At 40.9% G+C, this 17,742-nt stretch overlaps 1 protein-coding gene across 12 annotated transcripts in view; it reads right to left on the bottom strand.

Moving 5' to 3' along the window:
* Positions 1–17,742, bottom strand: part of RAF1 (Raf-1 proto-oncogene, serine/threonine kinase) — a 67,646-nt gene that overhangs the window by 2,153 nt on the left and 47,751 nt on the right. For 9 of the 12 annotated variants that reach the window (XM_064668021.1, XM_064668027.1, XM_064668028.1 and 6 more), the window contains 14 exons: positions 17,190–17,299; positions 16,073–16,175; positions 14,422–14,579; positions 13,435–13,533; positions 11,859–12,012; positions 10,319–10,378; positions 8,510–8,537; positions 8,291–8,418; positions 7,212–7,329; positions 6,616–6,700; positions 5,432–5,608; positions 4,118–4,164; positions 2,550–2,668; positions 1,364–1,495 (listed from right to left, as the gene is read on the bottom strand). In XM_064668021.1, coding sequence (XP_064524091.1) covers positions 1,364–1,495; positions 2,550–2,668; positions 4,118–4,164; positions 5,432–5,608; positions 6,616–6,700; positions 7,212–7,329; positions 8,291–8,418; positions 8,510–8,537; positions 10,319–10,378; positions 11,859–12,012; positions 13,435–13,533; positions 14,422–14,579; positions 16,073–16,175; positions 17,190–17,299 — 1,518 coding nt within the window. The remainder of the gene's footprint in view (positions 1–1,363; positions 1,496–2,549; positions 2,669–4,117; positions 4,165–5,431; positions 5,609–6,615; positions 6,701–7,211; positions 7,330–8,290; positions 8,419–8,509; positions 8,538–10,318; positions 10,379–11,858; positions 12,013–13,434; positions 13,534–14,421; positions 14,580–16,072; positions 16,176–17,189; positions 17,300–17,742) is intronic. The other 3 variants (XM_064668019.1, XM_064668020.1, XM_064668023.1) reach the window with 2 other exon arrangements.

Here is a 17,742-nt window from a genome sequence, read left to right on the forward strand (position 1 = left end):
GAGCCCTGCAGATTGTCCCAGGGAGTTAACCAGGCTGATGGTCCCACTGTGTGCAGGGTAGGATGGGACTGCACCAGGAATGCTGGGCTTTGGAAGGCTCAGCAGGAGAAGGAGCTGTTGGTGCTCCATGACATGGACATGGGAGCTCCTCCTGCTGAGTCTACAGTGACAACCTGATGTTCAGGGATCTCTGAATCACAGAACCATTCAGGTTGGAAAAGACCTCCAAGATCGTAAAGTCCAACCTTGAAGTCATGTTGTAAAAGGAGCTGCCTGCCAGCTGCAAGAGATCATCAGAACTAATCACAACTAATGCAGCAAAAAAGGAAATGGACTGTTTTGAGACAAACAATAAAAGATGTTATTAGTGTTGGAAAATATTTATTCTGTTTTAATCCAGGTTAATAGGGTCATTGTTTAGGATTTTCATCCTAAATAGTGTCTTTGTGTTCTTCTCCTGGAAATATTCTGTCCCTCCTGAAAACTTATGTGAGGGTCAGCTGCTGCATGTTTTGCAACAGTGATGGTTATTGAAACTTGCATATAATTTCAATATCATGAATTAAAGCATATTCCAATGGCCCAGTTTGTAGACAACCTTAAAATAAGAAACAACTTCCTTAGCTTAACAGAAATGGCCTCTTCTACTTACAACACTGACTGTGAATTATTAGAGATCATAAGAGTCACTAATAGAGGCTAAAATCTAGTTGTTTGCCCCCATAATCTCCATACACACACACTTCTCATTAGAAGATCCTAATTTTATAAAAAGCAACCAAAACCACAAACCACAACTGAGGATCATCAAAACAGCTCCCAAAGATCCCACAGTTCCTGCCCTGCAGCATTGGCTCTACACTGGCTAAGCCAGGAGAAGTGTTCATGGGAAGAGAACAGTTGGGGGTTCTGGCCTCAGTGTGCTTCTTTACCATTATTGGTTGGGTGACTACAGCTCAGGAAAGACTAAATCACACCAACGTTCCATATTTAAAGGTCTGACAATAGGCACTATTTTTTTGCCTTAGTAAAAAGCACAGAATCCAACCTGACACAAGAACAACATTTTTAACATCAAAAGGGAAAGTTCACGTAAATGCAAATGTATAAACCAAGATTTTACTGAGGTACCTAAAGCTTTAACCTGTGAATAAATTCACCGGGCACTTACAATGTTTATAAAAAACAATTTTTTTCCGTTGAGTAACTGTCCCTGTCAATACTGAATCAACATTCAGTAACACAGATTTGCTGCTGAAACAAAGCAGGTTATAAATAACATTTCAATTGTTTTGCATTTGTGTTTATCCTGCGAAATGTGCAATACCCAGAAATCAAATGCTGGTCCCAGCGTGTTCCTCACCTGATCTCGGTTGTTTATGTGGGAATAGGGCAGCTCTCCTGTCATCAGCTCATATAACACTATTCCATAGGAGTAGACATCTGACTGGAAGCTGAAGGGGTTGCTGTCCTGCATCCGGATCACCTCGGGGGCCTGGGCAGGGAACAAACACAGCAGGAGGGGGTTAAACACTGAGGGCACACGAGCAAGGCTCTGGCTGAGCGGGCACTGTGCCACCAAAAGGTCAGTGCTGGGGCTCAGAGAGCTGAGCCTGAGACTTTATCCATCAGTTCTTAAACAGGTATCCCTGTTAAAGGGGGAAAACACACAATTCCAATAAAGACTTGGTATTTTATAACATCCGTATCAAAACATTTTCATGAAAGCCAAGTAGGAAACAGCCCAGATTGAAGAGCAGGGAAGAGCTGCAGGAGCACTGCAGCACCTTTGCAAAACACAGCACAATTATGAAGCAGAACAGCTTAAAGGAAACAACTTTGAATGACTGAACAAAACCAGAGAGAAACAATCCAAATAACTTTCCCATTGACTGAGACTTTTTTCCCCTAATGAAGTCCCCCAGAATTACTGAGCAAAGCACTGAAGTACAACAGCACAACAAAACCCCAGTAAGGGATCAGAGCAACCTGCAAGGAAACGGAAACAACCTCCCCTTCTATGTGATGACAGCTCAGCAAAGATGGGCTACAAATGATTAAAATGGGAAAAAACCTGCAAAGAACAACTATGCAGGGTTTTTTCCCCAAGATCTGTTTCAGGTATCCACTGGGTTAGTTTTAAATCCTTTTACTGAAAGCTGTAAAAAAATTTGGCTTTCTGTAATAAGTTTCTAAAAGAAAAAATTTCTGCTCTTTTGGTTTCAGGTGTTGTGTGTATTTTACAAAGCACAAACCAATCCTGGTCAAGCATCCTGATGTTTTTAAAGGACACTTCCTGGCACACTGACAGCCCTAAGTATTTAAATACCTCCAACACTCCAGAGGAGAAACCTCAGGTGCCTGGTGTCCCTTTGCACAGTGAACACTCCAGCACTCCGTGCTTCAATCTTAACTCAACCTACAACTGCAAGGAGAGTCTCCACAGTACTCAGAGCACATTCATTGAGGTTTAAGGTGTCAAACAGTGTCCAGCTGCCAGAACACAAGAGGCCCAAAGGCAGGGTTGGAGCAGGGCAGGGCTGGCTCACCATCCACAGGATGGAGCCTGTGGGCTGCTCCACCTGCTGGGATCCGCTCCAGCGTGACTTCACCGTGGCCAGCCCGAAGTCTCCGATCTTCACTGTGAGGCCTTCGTGCAGAAATATATCTAAAGGCTTGTTAAAGAAACTGCAAAACTGAGGAAACCACTCTGGATTTTCTGACGTGGCTACAAAGTGTCTGCTGATCACAAACACGAGCCACTATCCAAGAATATTGCTGATTGTTTTATTTAAACCTGCTGCAAGCTCTATCTTCAACACAGGAAAAGCAGTTTATGGCATCCATATTTACAAAGTTAACATTTAAGACTAAACCAGACCAGATGTTTCAGCATTATTTGTACATCTATCCTTATGGTGAGTTAGGACAGAAATCAACAATGCTAATTACCATCAATGCCTGCAGGTACCAAAATACTGAACTGGTGTCGCAAGACACAAAAGGAAACAGCACAGAGGTCTCACAACTCAAAAAAAAAACCCCTAAACCAAACAAACAAAAAATCAAACAAACCTATGAGTAGAAGTAAATATAAAATAAATCTATTTACATAAAGCTCTCTGGCAGATCTCCTGAGATTTAACCATAGTGTAACTCTTTTAACTGGAAATATTCTGTACTACTTGTAATTATCTCCTTAACAGATCTGCCTGTTACGATTGATAGCCAGCACTTTCTTTGCTGGGGTTATTTTAAAATATCATTTAACAATTTCACTTAGGAATGTTTTAAGTTCAAAGAGATGATTCGGAAATATAAACATGACTGACTCTAATTTCCATGTCAGAAGCAGAGTTGATTTATTTCACAAAAATCATTATCAGGAATCACGAACTCCTGACTTCCTATACACTGACATGATTCTATTTCTAGTTTAACTGAAAATGGGAATCCCCATTATGGAACTACTGAATTTGGCATATTTTTTTTATGATGACATTTTCAAAACATCCTGTTCAGATTTTATGGAAGGAAGCCACAATTCCTGCTGTTCCTGGCAACTCCAAAAGCAGGCACTTTCAAAGGCAAAAGACATCAGTTCACAACATTTTTACTCCACGTGCATTACTAAATCTGTATTTTTGCACAAAATATAGTGGTAAAAGGCTGCCTTTTCTTGAGTTTAAAGTAAGATTTTTGGCTTCATTTCTGGCAGTCACAGGAGGTGTTCTAAATATATTAAAATACATGAGAAACAGTCGCAAGCCCCACATGTGCACACAGAGATCAGCAGGCACTGCTCCCACCAAGGGAAGATGCAGCCTGTCCCAGGGTACCAGACAATTGCACGAACACCATTTAACTAAAACAAGACACTTTGGGAGCCCAGCTGTTGCACATCTTTACCCCAAGAGTATGAAAAGCAAGCACATGTGTCCTATGGAAGTCCTCCCTAAAAAGCAGCTTCTTGCTCATCGGTAGGAATTGCTCATTATTTTATATATATATATATATATATATATATATTTATGACACAGCTATTTCAACCCCCCCAAAAGCTCCATTACCAATAAATCACCCTCCCACTGAAGGCAGGACCATTAAGAAAGGATACTATTCGATTTCATGTCTCTGTGGATGATGTTCTTTGCATGTAAATAGCTGTGAAGGAAAAGCAGAGCAGTGTCATTCCCAAAGCTGCTCCCAAACAGCCTTTCCACTGACCCCCAGCCCCCAGGGCAGTTCATGGCACACTCAACCACTGCTCACCCCTCTGGCCTGAGTCCAGGGACAGGATGAGGGCACTTCTGGTCACCAGGAGGAGACTCTAAACAATGAGCTGAATGCAGGACAGCACCTTGGGCACAGGGATGGCATCGCTCACACTCACCCTGCAGAACTGGGGCTGGCCTCCTGTGCAGGAAATCTGTCCCCTGTGCTAAGGGCACTGTTCACAAACCCTCTCCATTTACATGTCCCCAGTTTGCTGAGGGTCTGACTGGAAACCTGGGTCCTGATGCACAAAATGGATGAGCACTGACAGCACCTTGTGTGCTCCCAGCATCAGAACAAGTGCTGGCAGAGCAGTGAGGTGGGGCCTCAGTCAACTCAGACATCTGCAGGGTGTATCTCAGCGAGTCCTGGAGCTGCAGAGTAGGAACAGCCACTCCCTCATTCCACAGAACTACCAGCAGGATGAATTAGTGGTTGTCAAACACTGCAATGTTACAGCAACAGGGGGAATTAAAAAACCCCTTAATTGTATATTTAGAACAGGATCTTATGTAGTGTGTTATAACAACCTCAAGCTATACAAGATAAAATACAGAAGAGGTGACTGATAAGTGACATGAACTGACCTGGGTTTGTTCAGCCTGGAGAAGAGAAGGCTCTGGGAAGACCTCACAGGTCCTTCCAGGACCTGAAGGGAGCTTATAAAAAGGAGGAAGGGGGATTTCTATGGGCAGACAGTGACAGGACAAGGAGAAATGGCTTCTAACTGCCAGAGGGCAGGGATAGATGGGATATTAGAAAGGAATTCTTCCCTGTGAGGGTGGGGAGGCCCTGGCACAGGTTGCCCAGAGAAGCTGTGGCTGCCCCTGGATCCCTGGGAGAGTCCAAGGCCAGGCTGGATGAACTTGGAGCAACCTGGACTGGTGGAAGGTGTCCCTGCCCATGGCAGGGGGTGGAATGAGATGGGCTTTAAGGTCCCTTCCCACCCAACCCATTCCCTGACCCTGTGATCTGAAGAATCCCCAGGGACAAATGACTGAACAGCAGCACAGCTGCCCCCAACAGTGCTGAGCTGAGGCTGCACAGCCCGTTCTGCCCCGTTCCTATTTCAGCACAGCCCCCCCATGCCAGGGTTTGAGGAAGGGAAGGCAAACCCCACTCCAAGGCCAAGGCCAGGCCTGTCCATCCCACTCACTCCATGCCCTGTGCTGTCTGCCGGGCGATGTCAATGAGCTGGAACATCTGGAACTTGGTCTCCTGGACGTGCAGGTGTTTGTACAAACTGCTGCCCTCGCACCACTGGGTCACGATGGCCAGGTTGTCCTTGGTCATGTAGCCCATGAAGAGCAAGATGTTCACGTGCCGAGTCTTCCTAACAGAAAGGAGCAGACAGGGAAATCAGTGTCTCCATAAAAAACGTGTTCAAAGGCCTTTAGAAGTGGATTCCTGGCTGAAGGAACGTATTTCAGCTTTGGAGGCCAAAAAACATGAGTTTCCTGCAAAATTTTTCCAAGTTGGATATGTGACTAAAGTTTGGTTTTACAAATAATAAAAATATGCCAGGGTTGCCAATTTATATTTTTTTAATAAAATCAGCTGTTTTTTTGGTTAAAATTTTAGTTAAAATACTGCTTTTTAGTTCCACAGAAGTTATATAAAATCAACATTTAAGGAAAAGACGTCATGAAGATTTCAGTGTTTTGAAATCAATGACCAACATTCACGTTTGCAAGTGGTATTAGAAAGAGTTACTGGAACAACAGAATCATCCTGAAAGCTGTGCAAGAGTGACAACTTTAGAGAGAAAAATTAATGTCAAGAGGAAACTAAAGGGTCTATATAAACTGAAGGAATTATCAGATGAGAAGATGGTTTTTATGTATCTAAAGAATTCAGTTTCAGGAGGAACATCACAGATAGTTATTCAAACACTAAAAAAACCAGTATTTCAAAGTAAAAAGCTCTCAGATCAAAGTACATGTTTAAGCATTAAAAAAAAAAAAAGTCTTATGCTGCAATTTTAAAAGTATCAAGTATGAGTTCAAGTCCTCTGATGGTGAGAATTATGGCAGAATTTATTAATCCTCACCTCTTCCTGCCCGAGGTGACCTGAACAATTCTGGGTGTTTGCACTACTGAGGTGAAAACACAACTTTCAGAAGCAGCAAAGAACCCCTGAAAGCCTCTGAGCTGTGATTGTGTCTCACAGCTCCACAGCAACAGTCAGAATTGTCAATATAAATGTTTTCGTTTTTCTCTGGAGATCTGCTTTTTGTATCTATCAAACACAGAATATTGGGCAAAAAGGCTTAAAGGAGGGGTGGGAATCAAACACAGAGCCTTGGAATAAAGGAGTTTAGCAGTGAAACCCCAACTCACCTCAGCACAGCCACTTCATTTCTGAAGGCCTGGAACTGCTCTGGGGTTGGATCTACCACCTTTAGTATCTTCACTGCTACATCCCCTGAAAATACATTGACCATAAAAGTTACTAAAAATGCAGCTTTTTTTTTTCTCCTCTCCAAAATAACAGTAATATGCAGTGTAATTAAAACTCCTAATTTGTGTACAATACACCTCTACTAATTTGCATGTAAATCAACATTTTGCTATCCAGCTTCAGCATTTTTATAATTAACTTTAAATATTAAAATGTTTATATGTATATATATACATAACCTTTTTAACAAAACTTTATCTAAAAAGCAAACTTTCTAGACTTAGATACTACTCCATTTTGGAAGGGGAGGGATAAATCTTCTATCCGGGAAGAGCAGAAAAATCGTGAATGATAGAAATGTCTGATTAATGTCTGTTCTTTGCCTTAATTTCAGTGCTGCTACAGTAAGGAAGTTACTGTTTCTCACCCACTACTTGTGGTGCTAGAAAAGCGCAGAGCATCATTAAATTCTCTTTTTCAGGAGTGCTGTCCCACCACATCAACACTGTGAGATGGTGCCAAGTCAAGAACTCACCGTGCCATTTGCCTTTGTAAACTGTTCCAAAGGAACCTGACCCTATCCTGGTGGAAAGCATGACTTCACTGGCTTCTATTTCCCAGTAATAACTGGAATCTCTCTGTCCACGAGGCCTCTGGAACAAAAATTGACATGGCTTTTACTCTTACCTTTTAATCAAATGTATTACATATACACACAAAAAATATGACCTGAAACCTTGAGGGTTTTGTCCTGCAATCTGGACTTTTCTTTTTCTCCTCATCCACTTTCTTGGATGGCTTGAACTGCTTTAAAAAGTTATCCTCAGTTCTGCCCTAGAAACTTAAACCCTAATCTTAGATCTTAAGAAGAACAAATATTTTACAATCAATATTTAAAGCCATTTGAAATACTTAAGAACCTTACTGGCTTCTTCAAAATGACAATGCTAAAATTCTGGAACTCTTTATGTGTTTAAAAGGAATAAAACAAAAAGATGAGTGTGAAACGTCAGATGTCCAAGTGAGTAACAACTGTTGAGTCCCACTTAGCAACTGTACTTGCATTTTGAAAAAAATATAACTAATTATTATTCTAACTATTCTTTCTCCCCCCTCCATCATCTAAGTTTAAATCAAACATTTGAGGGAAAACTTGCATTTTGTTAAAGCTATTTCTCCCTGAGCCATTCTGACTAACTTGCCATGAAAATGAAGGCACTATTAATATCCACTTTCTATGGAAGCTATGGCAACACAGGGATAATAGTGATAATAAGGCTAACCTTAAACATACTAAAAATAATAAAAAAGATGCAGCCTCTGAAGATTTAAAAGGTAATCCTTGAATCTGCACTGGAAAACAATTTCACACTACTATCTGAAATTCATTTTCAATGCAGAACACTTTGTTCTGAGCATTTATAACCCAACGCAATAGTGATTGTTCCCAAATTAGTTCAAATTATATTGCTACTACATACACAGTGCAGAGCAATCCAACACTACCAGCAGCTTTTCATGCCTTTTAAGAGCAGAAATTTATCCCAACACACCCCTACTCCCAGCCTAATCTAACTTTTTTTTTTAAATTAAAACAAATATTACCATCCTTACAATTTTGTTCTTTTCTTGTGTATTAGATCCAGCAGCTCTCTCTCTTTGGGCTGGGACTGGGGTTTTAGGCTGAGACCAGCCAGTTGGGCTCATATTGTTAGGACTTCCAGACAGAGCAGAGGGTGAGGCTTAAATATGGAAACAAGAAAAATAATTCATGAACAAGAAAATAAACAATCAAAATAGTATTAGAAATTATTTAAGTTTTTGAAAACATACCTGATTCACTATGGCTTCGAATTGCATCCTAAAACAGGGAAGATGGATAATGAAGTTAATAAACATCAGACAGCACACAAAGGAACAAGCAGGAATGGTGTTGAAATTGGTTCTGCTGGTTTTGGTTGAGTGCAATATTGGCCAACACCCTCCTAAAGATGGGTGATTTCCTAGTGATAACAATCCTGTATGCTAAACCCATGCAATTTGTGAATTCTTACAAAACATGAAAAGAGTCACAGCATATTAAAGGGTATTACTACCAAAGAAGGAAAGTGGGAGGAAAAAAAAGACACAGAACAAGAAGAACACCATCAATGCTGCCTGCATTCCCCCCCTGCACTTGGGACATGCTTGTGTCTGAGGGCTGGGACAGCTCCTGGGATGGCCTCTGTCTCCAGGGGACAAGTTCCCAAACAGGTTTTGGGTTACAAGTAGGAAAACTTAAAAAAAAGAAAAGGCCTAAAATATTCCAATTCAATATACATTTTAAACATCTCTACTCTACTATTTCAACCCAAAAAAAAAAAAAGGCTACAATTCGTGCCCTCATACAAAACCTCCTGGTTCCCAGGACATCTCCCCCCAGGTTCCAGTCTGGCATTTGAAAGCGTGGGTTTGCACAGGGCACTTGTTGGTACAGTGTGACAGCTCTCACCTCATGCCACAGGCACAACACAACTCTACAGCCATGCACAAGGAAAACTAAGCTCTGACAAACAGGACTGCACAGCTTTTCTCACCTGCTAGGGATTATCCCAAAGAACATACAGGAAAGGTAAAATATCCAGGGACTGTATAAGTACAAAGCAAGAACATGCACTACAGAAATGTTAAATACTGTCAGAGTTAACAGAAGTCAATTCAAACTAACTAGTTAGTAGAATAATAAATGTAAGATTTCATAGAAGGACAGAACAAGCCTACATTCCACTGTACAGTTTCAAATTAAGATTATCCTTAGCAAAGATTCATTTATGAAATGCATCATTTTAGCCAATTGGTTGCATTCTCCCAGGCTTGACTATGCACAGTATTCCTGCACTCAAAACCTGAGTGGATTAATATCTGCATAAACTATCAATGAAACTCTTGCAATTATTACTTTGTCCATCTGAAGGACAATAAAAACCTCTCAGAACCTGAATTAATAACAAGTGGTGGGTTTTGTACATCAGCCTGAGAACGTAACTGCTTTAAATTAAGCTGGCTAAAGAATAACTAAAGAATTTTCAACTGTTCTCATACTTATGTATACTTAATTCTTACTTTAAAAAAGTATTTTGAACTTCAACCCTGATTTGAATATTTTCTTCTTTGCTTATGAATCCAACAGCAAATGAAGCAAACCCACTTTCTTGGAGTTGTTCTCCCAAAACAAATAACACCATACACAGTGCTGTAGTCTGTCAACTTTACTTTCATGTGAAATAAAAACGGTACCTGTTCTTAGTCTAAGGGCTCTGTATGGTTATAGTCAATATAAATAGTTTCCGGAAGGAAAAGGCCACACAACAGATTTGTTTGAGAAGGTTCTGCTTTAAGGGCTGTGTGACCAAAGGCATCTCTAATCCAAGGCTCCTCCAATTCACAGTGCTCTGAATCCACTCAGCTCAACAGAAAGGAAGCTCTTCCATCAGTTTGCCTCTTCCAATTAGTGTCCTCAATATTTAGGTATAAACATGCTACAAAGGTTTCCATCCAATCAGCTCCACTGATTAAACACTTCACGTGGACAGTGCCATGGCTTACGAGTTATAGCAATCCTGTTAATCACAAGAAAACAAAAGGCACCAAGAAAATACCTACTCTTCCCCTCAAACAAAACCGTCTGCACCAGGAACTGGGAGAAGCATTCAGGCTGTTATTCTAGGCCAACATGGTAAGAGATAAAAGAAAAGAACAGAGGAAGTATAAAAAATAATTTTAAAATGTTAGGCTAAAGTAAAGAAAAAGCAGCCTAATTTGGTTGATAAATGGTAAGTAAGTGCAGTAAAATTTTCAAATAAGTATTCCTGCTCAAATCAAAGTTCACTAACACCTGCCTCTGGTAAACCACCTTAAGGTGATCTTTCTCCTGACGTACTAAAAGGTCTCTACTCCCTTTTTCCTGCATTGCTCTGGGACCCTTTTAAAGCCTTTTGGAAAAGCCTTTAAGACACACCAAGTGTTTTTACTCAATCCCTATGATAACGTGAAGAGCCAGAACAGAAAGCATTTCTGTCTTTACTGCTCTGATAACGAATAAAGAAAGCAACGTCTCCTTGAAGTCATCACTCTGCAAAGGTAATTCATCTCTCTTTGAGTGCTCCATCATGTTTGGTGCCACCACAGATGGTCAGCAGGGTTCTGAAGCACTGAAAAAGGCTGTGAGCCTAAGGAAACCCCAGAGAAAGGGGCCACAAAGCTTCCAGCCACAAACACTTCCTGGGGCTGTAGGGCACTGTCCCTCCCTCCCGAAGGGCCACAGGAATTCTGCAGCACACTTCAGCCTTCACATGCCACAGAGGGCTCTGAACTAGCAGCTGAAGATGCACCTGAACTCCGCAGTCAAAGGCTTTTGCTTGGCCTGAAGAGTTTTTGAACTACTCCAGAGGAAGAAACCACCAAACAGTGCTCTGTCTGAGGTCCTGCAGCTCAGCATTCCCTTCTGCCAGCCTTTCCTGCACACCACACCCTCATTTTGTCAGGGTTATCACAAAGCAAAATTAAACAAAACCCCAACCACTTTAGGCCTGACTTCAAAGAGTTGTCCCTCACTACTGCCAGTCCAAGGTAGGAAAATAAAAGAAAAAGGTGCTTGAAGCAAGTAACAGCAGAAGTACCCTGAGATAAGCTGGCTTTAGCCCACAAACCCAGAATCACTGTTATCCTACAGGGATAACACAAAACATATCACCAGTAGGCTTTGACTTGAGTATTCCAAGTCGAAGAACTACACCCAGATTTACAGCACCTGTAGTCTGACCTAAAACAAACACCAACCCCACAACAAACCCAGACTTTTAAGTTTGAAAGAACATTTTTAGATATGCCTAACAGGCATTTCTTCAGCAAAGCTGAGCTTATTTTCTCTTCAGATCTGGAAAACTTGATTGTTAAGCTCCACCACATCCTGACATACACCAAAAATCTGCCTATCAGTTCAGCAAAGTTGATAGACTGCAAGAATGAATTATTAACTTTCTATGCAGATGTGTCACCTCTACTGTACATCACTCAGCCAACTAAGGCCAACAGTAAGCTAATGACAGAAAGCAAAGAAGAAAACCCAATCGGTGACTTATTAGATGGCCACTCAGAGTTTTAGTTTAACTTTATGGTACTTGCTCCCTCCTCCCAGGATTACCTCAATTATCCTGCTGTCTACAGGCATTGTAGTGCTGACCATGTGGACATTTGGTGTGGATGTGGATCGCTGTCTTTGAGACAGAGAGCCCTCAGAGGAAGGATGGGAGGTGTTGAATGTGAAGGCATGAGGTGTAGAATACCTGTGCTGGGAACTGAGGAGAGAGAGAGAAAGGGAAAGTTGTGGTTATTTTTTTCCCCACTAGCAATTGAAAAACACTGTTCAGTGTAACCTATCCAAAAGTAATATACACAGAATTCCAATCAGAGAAAAAGCTGGGACTTTCACACCAACTACACTGTCTGGTCAGCTGAATCATTCCCAGTTTAACTTGGGAAATAAACCGAAAAAACTCAAAGTTCTTGACAGCTCACATACAAACACTAGCGTGTTTAACATAAGACTGTTTCTGCCATTACGAATTTTGCCACAGTTCACCTCAATCCCCATCAAATCACATTTAATGTGCTGACAAAATACTGGCTCTGATAGATGCATTCAGGGCTGTAAAACTTAAACAAACTGCTCATTTCAAGCCTGTAGAATGTACAGCTTGAGAGCTAAGCCTTGAATTTGTCAAGGTTTGCAAGACTGTTCAATGCTTTGCTCAGAACAGCCAGCAAGGAAGTCATGAAACTCAACACCAGTTAAAAGGAGGCCAACACAAAAATCCAGTTCCACAGAAAGTTATAAATCACAGTTAAGGTCACTCAAACCATATTGATCCCAAAACACACATGTATCTTAACTGAAATCAGCCAGTCTTCACAAAAAAGCTTAAAAATATCTATCAAGTTAGTAAGTCATTGTTTAACAACAGCAGAAATAGAATGAGATGGCAAAGATCAATTCTGATGGAGTTCCCACTAAAATAAATAAAGAAATACATAGAACCATTTGCAAGTCAACTATGTGCTTTGTGCCTCATTCCTGAATAGGCCAAGATTTTTCAAAGAGATGCAGAAAAAACAAAAGCTGGCCTGCCCTCTTCAGCCTCTAGAATTTCAAGGAAAAGAATACAGGCACAAGTTAGAATCAGGAGACAGGCCCCTTGGAAAGGAATCCATGTTTTATTTTAGCATTTAAAACTACAAGAATGTTCTCTTGAGGCATCAAAATTTTCTTTAGGAGGAGCAATTTTCAGGTCTCACTGTTCTCTCTTTAAACTCCTATCATCACAACATCACAGCATTATTTTAATGTATGCAAATCATCCAGCACGACACAAACCCCTGATGCACCGTACTGCCTGATCAGATAAAATAAAATTCATTCACAAAAATACCAAAAGGGAGCCTTGAATTTTCTTAGGCAGAAAAACAAAGGTCTCCAAAAACCCTTCCTTACAATTTTAAGACAGAAAATTAAAAATATAAAATCTCAAATCAATGGTCTGCTTGAATTCAAGAACAAGAAAGGACACTGCATATTATCTGTGAGGAAGTGGTGTTGCCACCCTGCACATTCATCCCAACCTTCTGCTTTTGAGGAGTTGGGGGTCTTTTGTTGGTTTTGACTGTTTGTTTTGAAACAAGTGTATTTCCCAAAGCAGAAATGACAGGCAATACTATCTTACCTAACAGGTAGCCGGGAGACAGACTCCCGCATCCGCCTCATTGTCAAGGGAGGTAGTGCAGGGACACCACTGTCACTGATATTTGAATTTGGGAACAATCTGAAATATCAACAAAAACAATTACAACTTCAACTGCTACACTACCTCCTGTACAATGCTCTTTAAAGCTCTAATTTCAAAGGGCTGTTTCTCTGCAGCATAATGAACTTCATGAACGCATTCCTGTTTTTGCATCGTGTTTTCCCCCTGTCTGTGGTACGACTAAAACCTCTGCCTTCAGACTCCAAAAGACAATGTCCATGTGTTCCTTCTAAACTTCAGAGACTTCAGATTTTCCTGAAAGAGTATTTGACCCATGTTTTTCAAGTTCCATTAAACCCCGGTAGCACCAAGTCATCCTACGCTCTAATAACTGATCAGTATGAGAAAATGCATAACTGCATGAGCAAGTTCAGTTATAAAAAAATACAATCACTAAGACACAAAAATGATTCCAGGTTTTAACACTTTTGCATGAAAGGACTTCTAACAATGATTTTCAACTTATTTTAAGCAATACTAGGAAAGTATTATTCTTCATCTGTTTTCTCACCATCCTATTTGTTTTCAGCAGGGTGCCAGAAGTTGTGCAGTTCTGCACGCTAATGCTTCCAACAGCTAAAAACCAACTGAATCATGGCCTTTTTTATTCCTAACAAAAGTGTTATGTGAGGAATTGCTATCACTGTTCAAACAGAGGGTCATTCAGGATATTTGTTTGCTTGTCCCAGATTAAAATTTAGTGCCAGAGCAAAATGCCTTGAATGTAAACAGCCTTCTTTCCCTGGGAACAGACAATCATTGCTGGCTGTTTCATGAAATCAATGCACAATCCTGGATATCGATCCACTTCCCAACCATCCAAATTTATCAGCACGATAAGAGATAAAAAAATGCTTGTCTGTCACAGAGAAATCCTGGCTGCTATTAAAAACAAACAGTCCTTACAAGAGCTGCCTGATGTTGCTCCAGTCCACACACATGGTCGGGACCTTGGTGCTGCAGTGCTCGTGGAATTTGTAGCCACAGGTCTGACAGCGGAAGCCGTTGAGCAGGAACTTCTGGCAGATGTCACAGAAGGCCAACTTCAGGAAGGTCTTCCGAGCCTGGAAAACACCCCAAATCATTCATCCCAGCTACAGACTGCTCCTCATTAACCCCCACCGGGAGCTGCAGAGCCTGGCAGAAATGAGCACCCTGTTATTTGTTATCAGTGCCCCCAGACTGCTACTGAACTGAAAACCGCACTTGGATATTCTTGCATAGATTTCCAGTTTGGTTGGAAAGCTCAGAAACACTCAGGGCTTTGTTTACAAAAAAAAAAGAAAGAAAAAAAGTGTTCTGTCAAACGCAAAAGCAATTTTTTTGCCCAGTAAGGTGACAGAGCTCAGTGGGCCAAGAACTGGGTTTTTTTGTTTGTTTTTGGTAACACCAGGGAGGAAGGAGGATCTGATTGTAAGGACCACTTTGTTATTATTTTTATTAGTCAAAACCCTTGGGGTATGTTTATGACTAACCAATATCCCTTGCATAAGAAATAAGTTCCTTAGTAAATAAAATAGCTTAAGGAATTTCTACTTTCTTAAATGGCAGGATACATTTTTCTCTTGAAGCTTCTGCAATATGAAAAAAGAGTATAATGAACCACAGGGTTTCTTCCTCCAGAACATACTGGGGAGGAAATCTTGAAGTTTGAGCTCCTCTCAGATCTGGAGAAAAATATTCATTTTCTGGTGACCAACTGTAGATGATTTTTTTTGTGTAGTTTTCTAAAAATGTCAAGTAGAATTAATGCTACTTTCAGATTTTGTAAATCAATCCTAACCTTTCTAATGGGTGGAAATGACAATCCTTCGGTTTGCCACTTAGCACAACATATTTCTGCAACAAAACAACAAACAGGCAAAAATAGAGGAATGGAGTTCCTTCCCATGAAGAAGGAAATAACGGAAGAGCTGGAAAAACCCCACACATATACCCAAACCCTAAAACACAAACCTTATTTATTATTGAATAAATAATCCATTTTTGAGAAGGAGCTTGAAAGCCTTTAGCCTTTCATCCCCCAAAAAACCACTCTGTCAAACTACAGGGCAGCATTAGCTCACAGAGCAATGTCACGACCTGCAGAATTAACACTCTCCCTGTATATTCAGTACAAATACCATCAGTCCAATAAATGTCCTGAACTTATCCAGCCTTTTTTGACTGATGAGTCAGAGACTGAAAATGCAAATTATCTCACAGTTCTGGACTTTAAAGACACAATATCTTAATACAATAGTTACATAAATACGTATTTATATAAAATAAAAAATGGCAATCATCAGATCTTTGAAGAGTGTGCATAATGTGAGCTTTCAGAGTCTCTGACACCCAGGAATCACTAATGAAATAAATACAATTCTGGCATTTCAATGCAAATTGATACTTAGCCAGTCTAATTTGCAGGGAGCAGGGGTGAAGGAATCAATCATCATTTCTGAAAATCCCTGTGCTTAGGAAGCCAAAAGCTGTCTAATGCCCAAAACATTCTTTGACTGAGTACGTGGGTCAATTAATACAATTTACATCAAAATACAGACAAGGCAAAGCTTACAAAGTTGTGTGTAGTGAGCGGAACATGATCAAGGAAGTCCACTTGCAGCTCCTCTCCAATCAAGGAGGCAGCGTCCGTGTTCCAATCCAAACGCACCTTTTTTCTGAGGGAGAAAACAGAGAAAACGAAATTCCTTAGGAGATAAAAAGTTTGGCCTAACCAACAATCTGTGTTGTGTGAGTTTTCTTGAGTAAACTGAAAAATACAAAGCAAAGCACAGCCAGCCTCTTACAGGAGCTACATCCCTGTTGTCCCTCACTTCAAACATGGGGAGGAGTTTTGAATGCGCTGCGGGTCACCACTCTCTCGGCTCATTTTTGAACATTTAAGACATTTTATATATATGTTATTTGAAATAAGACACTTGGAAGTCTTAATGGAGTCACAGAAACACCCCTGCAAACAAAACATAAGGAATTATGAACGACAGACTCAGTGACATGAAAGTGCTTGGGCACTGAAGTTACTGGTGACCCCAGAACGGCCTGAGTTCCACAGAGAGGTAACCCCACAAATTCCTGCCTCGTGACTGAGGCTTCCAGGAGCATTAAGCCCAAGCCTCACGAGGTGTGAAGTTAAGTGTATTAACGCCATGAGATACCTTCACTCCCTCAGCTTGTAAAAACAATCATTTGGTATTTAATAGCAGCATCCCCAGTCCTACAAAAAAATAAGGAATATCTGAAGTGAGATTTAAAACCAAACATTGGACAGTTGTATAGGAATCAGAGCCTCCAAACTGAGCACACAGAGACATTCAGTTAAGCTGGCTAAGAATCACTAGCACTGAAGTTTCCCAATGCAGCAGTGAAATGCACCTCAAATATGAAGGCATCACTTATTCCAGAGCATGACAAAAGTCTCAGTGAGACCTTCCAAGCACTTGAGTGAACCCCTCCATTTTAAGCATTTTCAATATTTAGCTTTAAACCAAACTAAAATTGTTAATACCCTGGAAGCTGAAGGATTATCCCCAGGGGAGGGTAACGAAAGCACCACAGAAGAGTTCACAACCAAACTGTGCTTTCAAAAGAAACCAGCCACAGAGAAGAGCGTTATTGCTGCTATGCCAAACCCAAGATTTTCCTGTTCTCTAGCTGAAAAGTTCTCCTCTTACCCTTTCGTTTCAGGAAGTCGAAAAACTGCACAGCATTCTGGCTGCAGCCCTCTCACTTTCAGTGCCTTCATCAGACAGTCGTGCAGGGTCATCCCATTTCGCACGTTCACCTGTGACCAAAGGGAAACAAAGCCAACAAAACCTTTATCAGGGATTGCAGAATTTCTTTAAGCTTTTCCAGGAGTGGAAGGCCATCTTTTTTCTCATTTTCTTGAGAAATTCCAGTAAAACTGCACAGCTGTTTACTTTGGACAAACAGATAAGCAAAAATTACTTGTATGATGTAACCACAAAAGTGCTGTGCCTTCCAATTTAACTCGCTGCACATGAAGCCAACCTGCCAGGCCAGCACATCTGCTGCCACATCCCCACCTATTGTGTACTCCTGCAAAGGAAGTTCTGAAGCCATTTCATAAACTTTTTGGTTTCTTACAACTCCTAAGTTTCTATCAAACAGGATTTTATACAAGTAGGCAGCCCAGGGAAGTAAATAAAAAATGCAGGCAAACAGAGTTACGTGAAGTATAGGCAAAGGCTTAATTTAGATTTCAGG

Source organism: Pseudopipra pipra, chromosome 11, assembly GCF_036250125.1.
Source record: "Pseudopipra pipra isolate bDixPip1 chromosome 11, bDixPip1.hap1, whole genome shotgun sequence".
Lineage (NCBI taxonomy): Eukaryota > Metazoa > Chordata > Aves > Passeriformes > Pipridae > Pseudopipra > Pseudopipra pipra.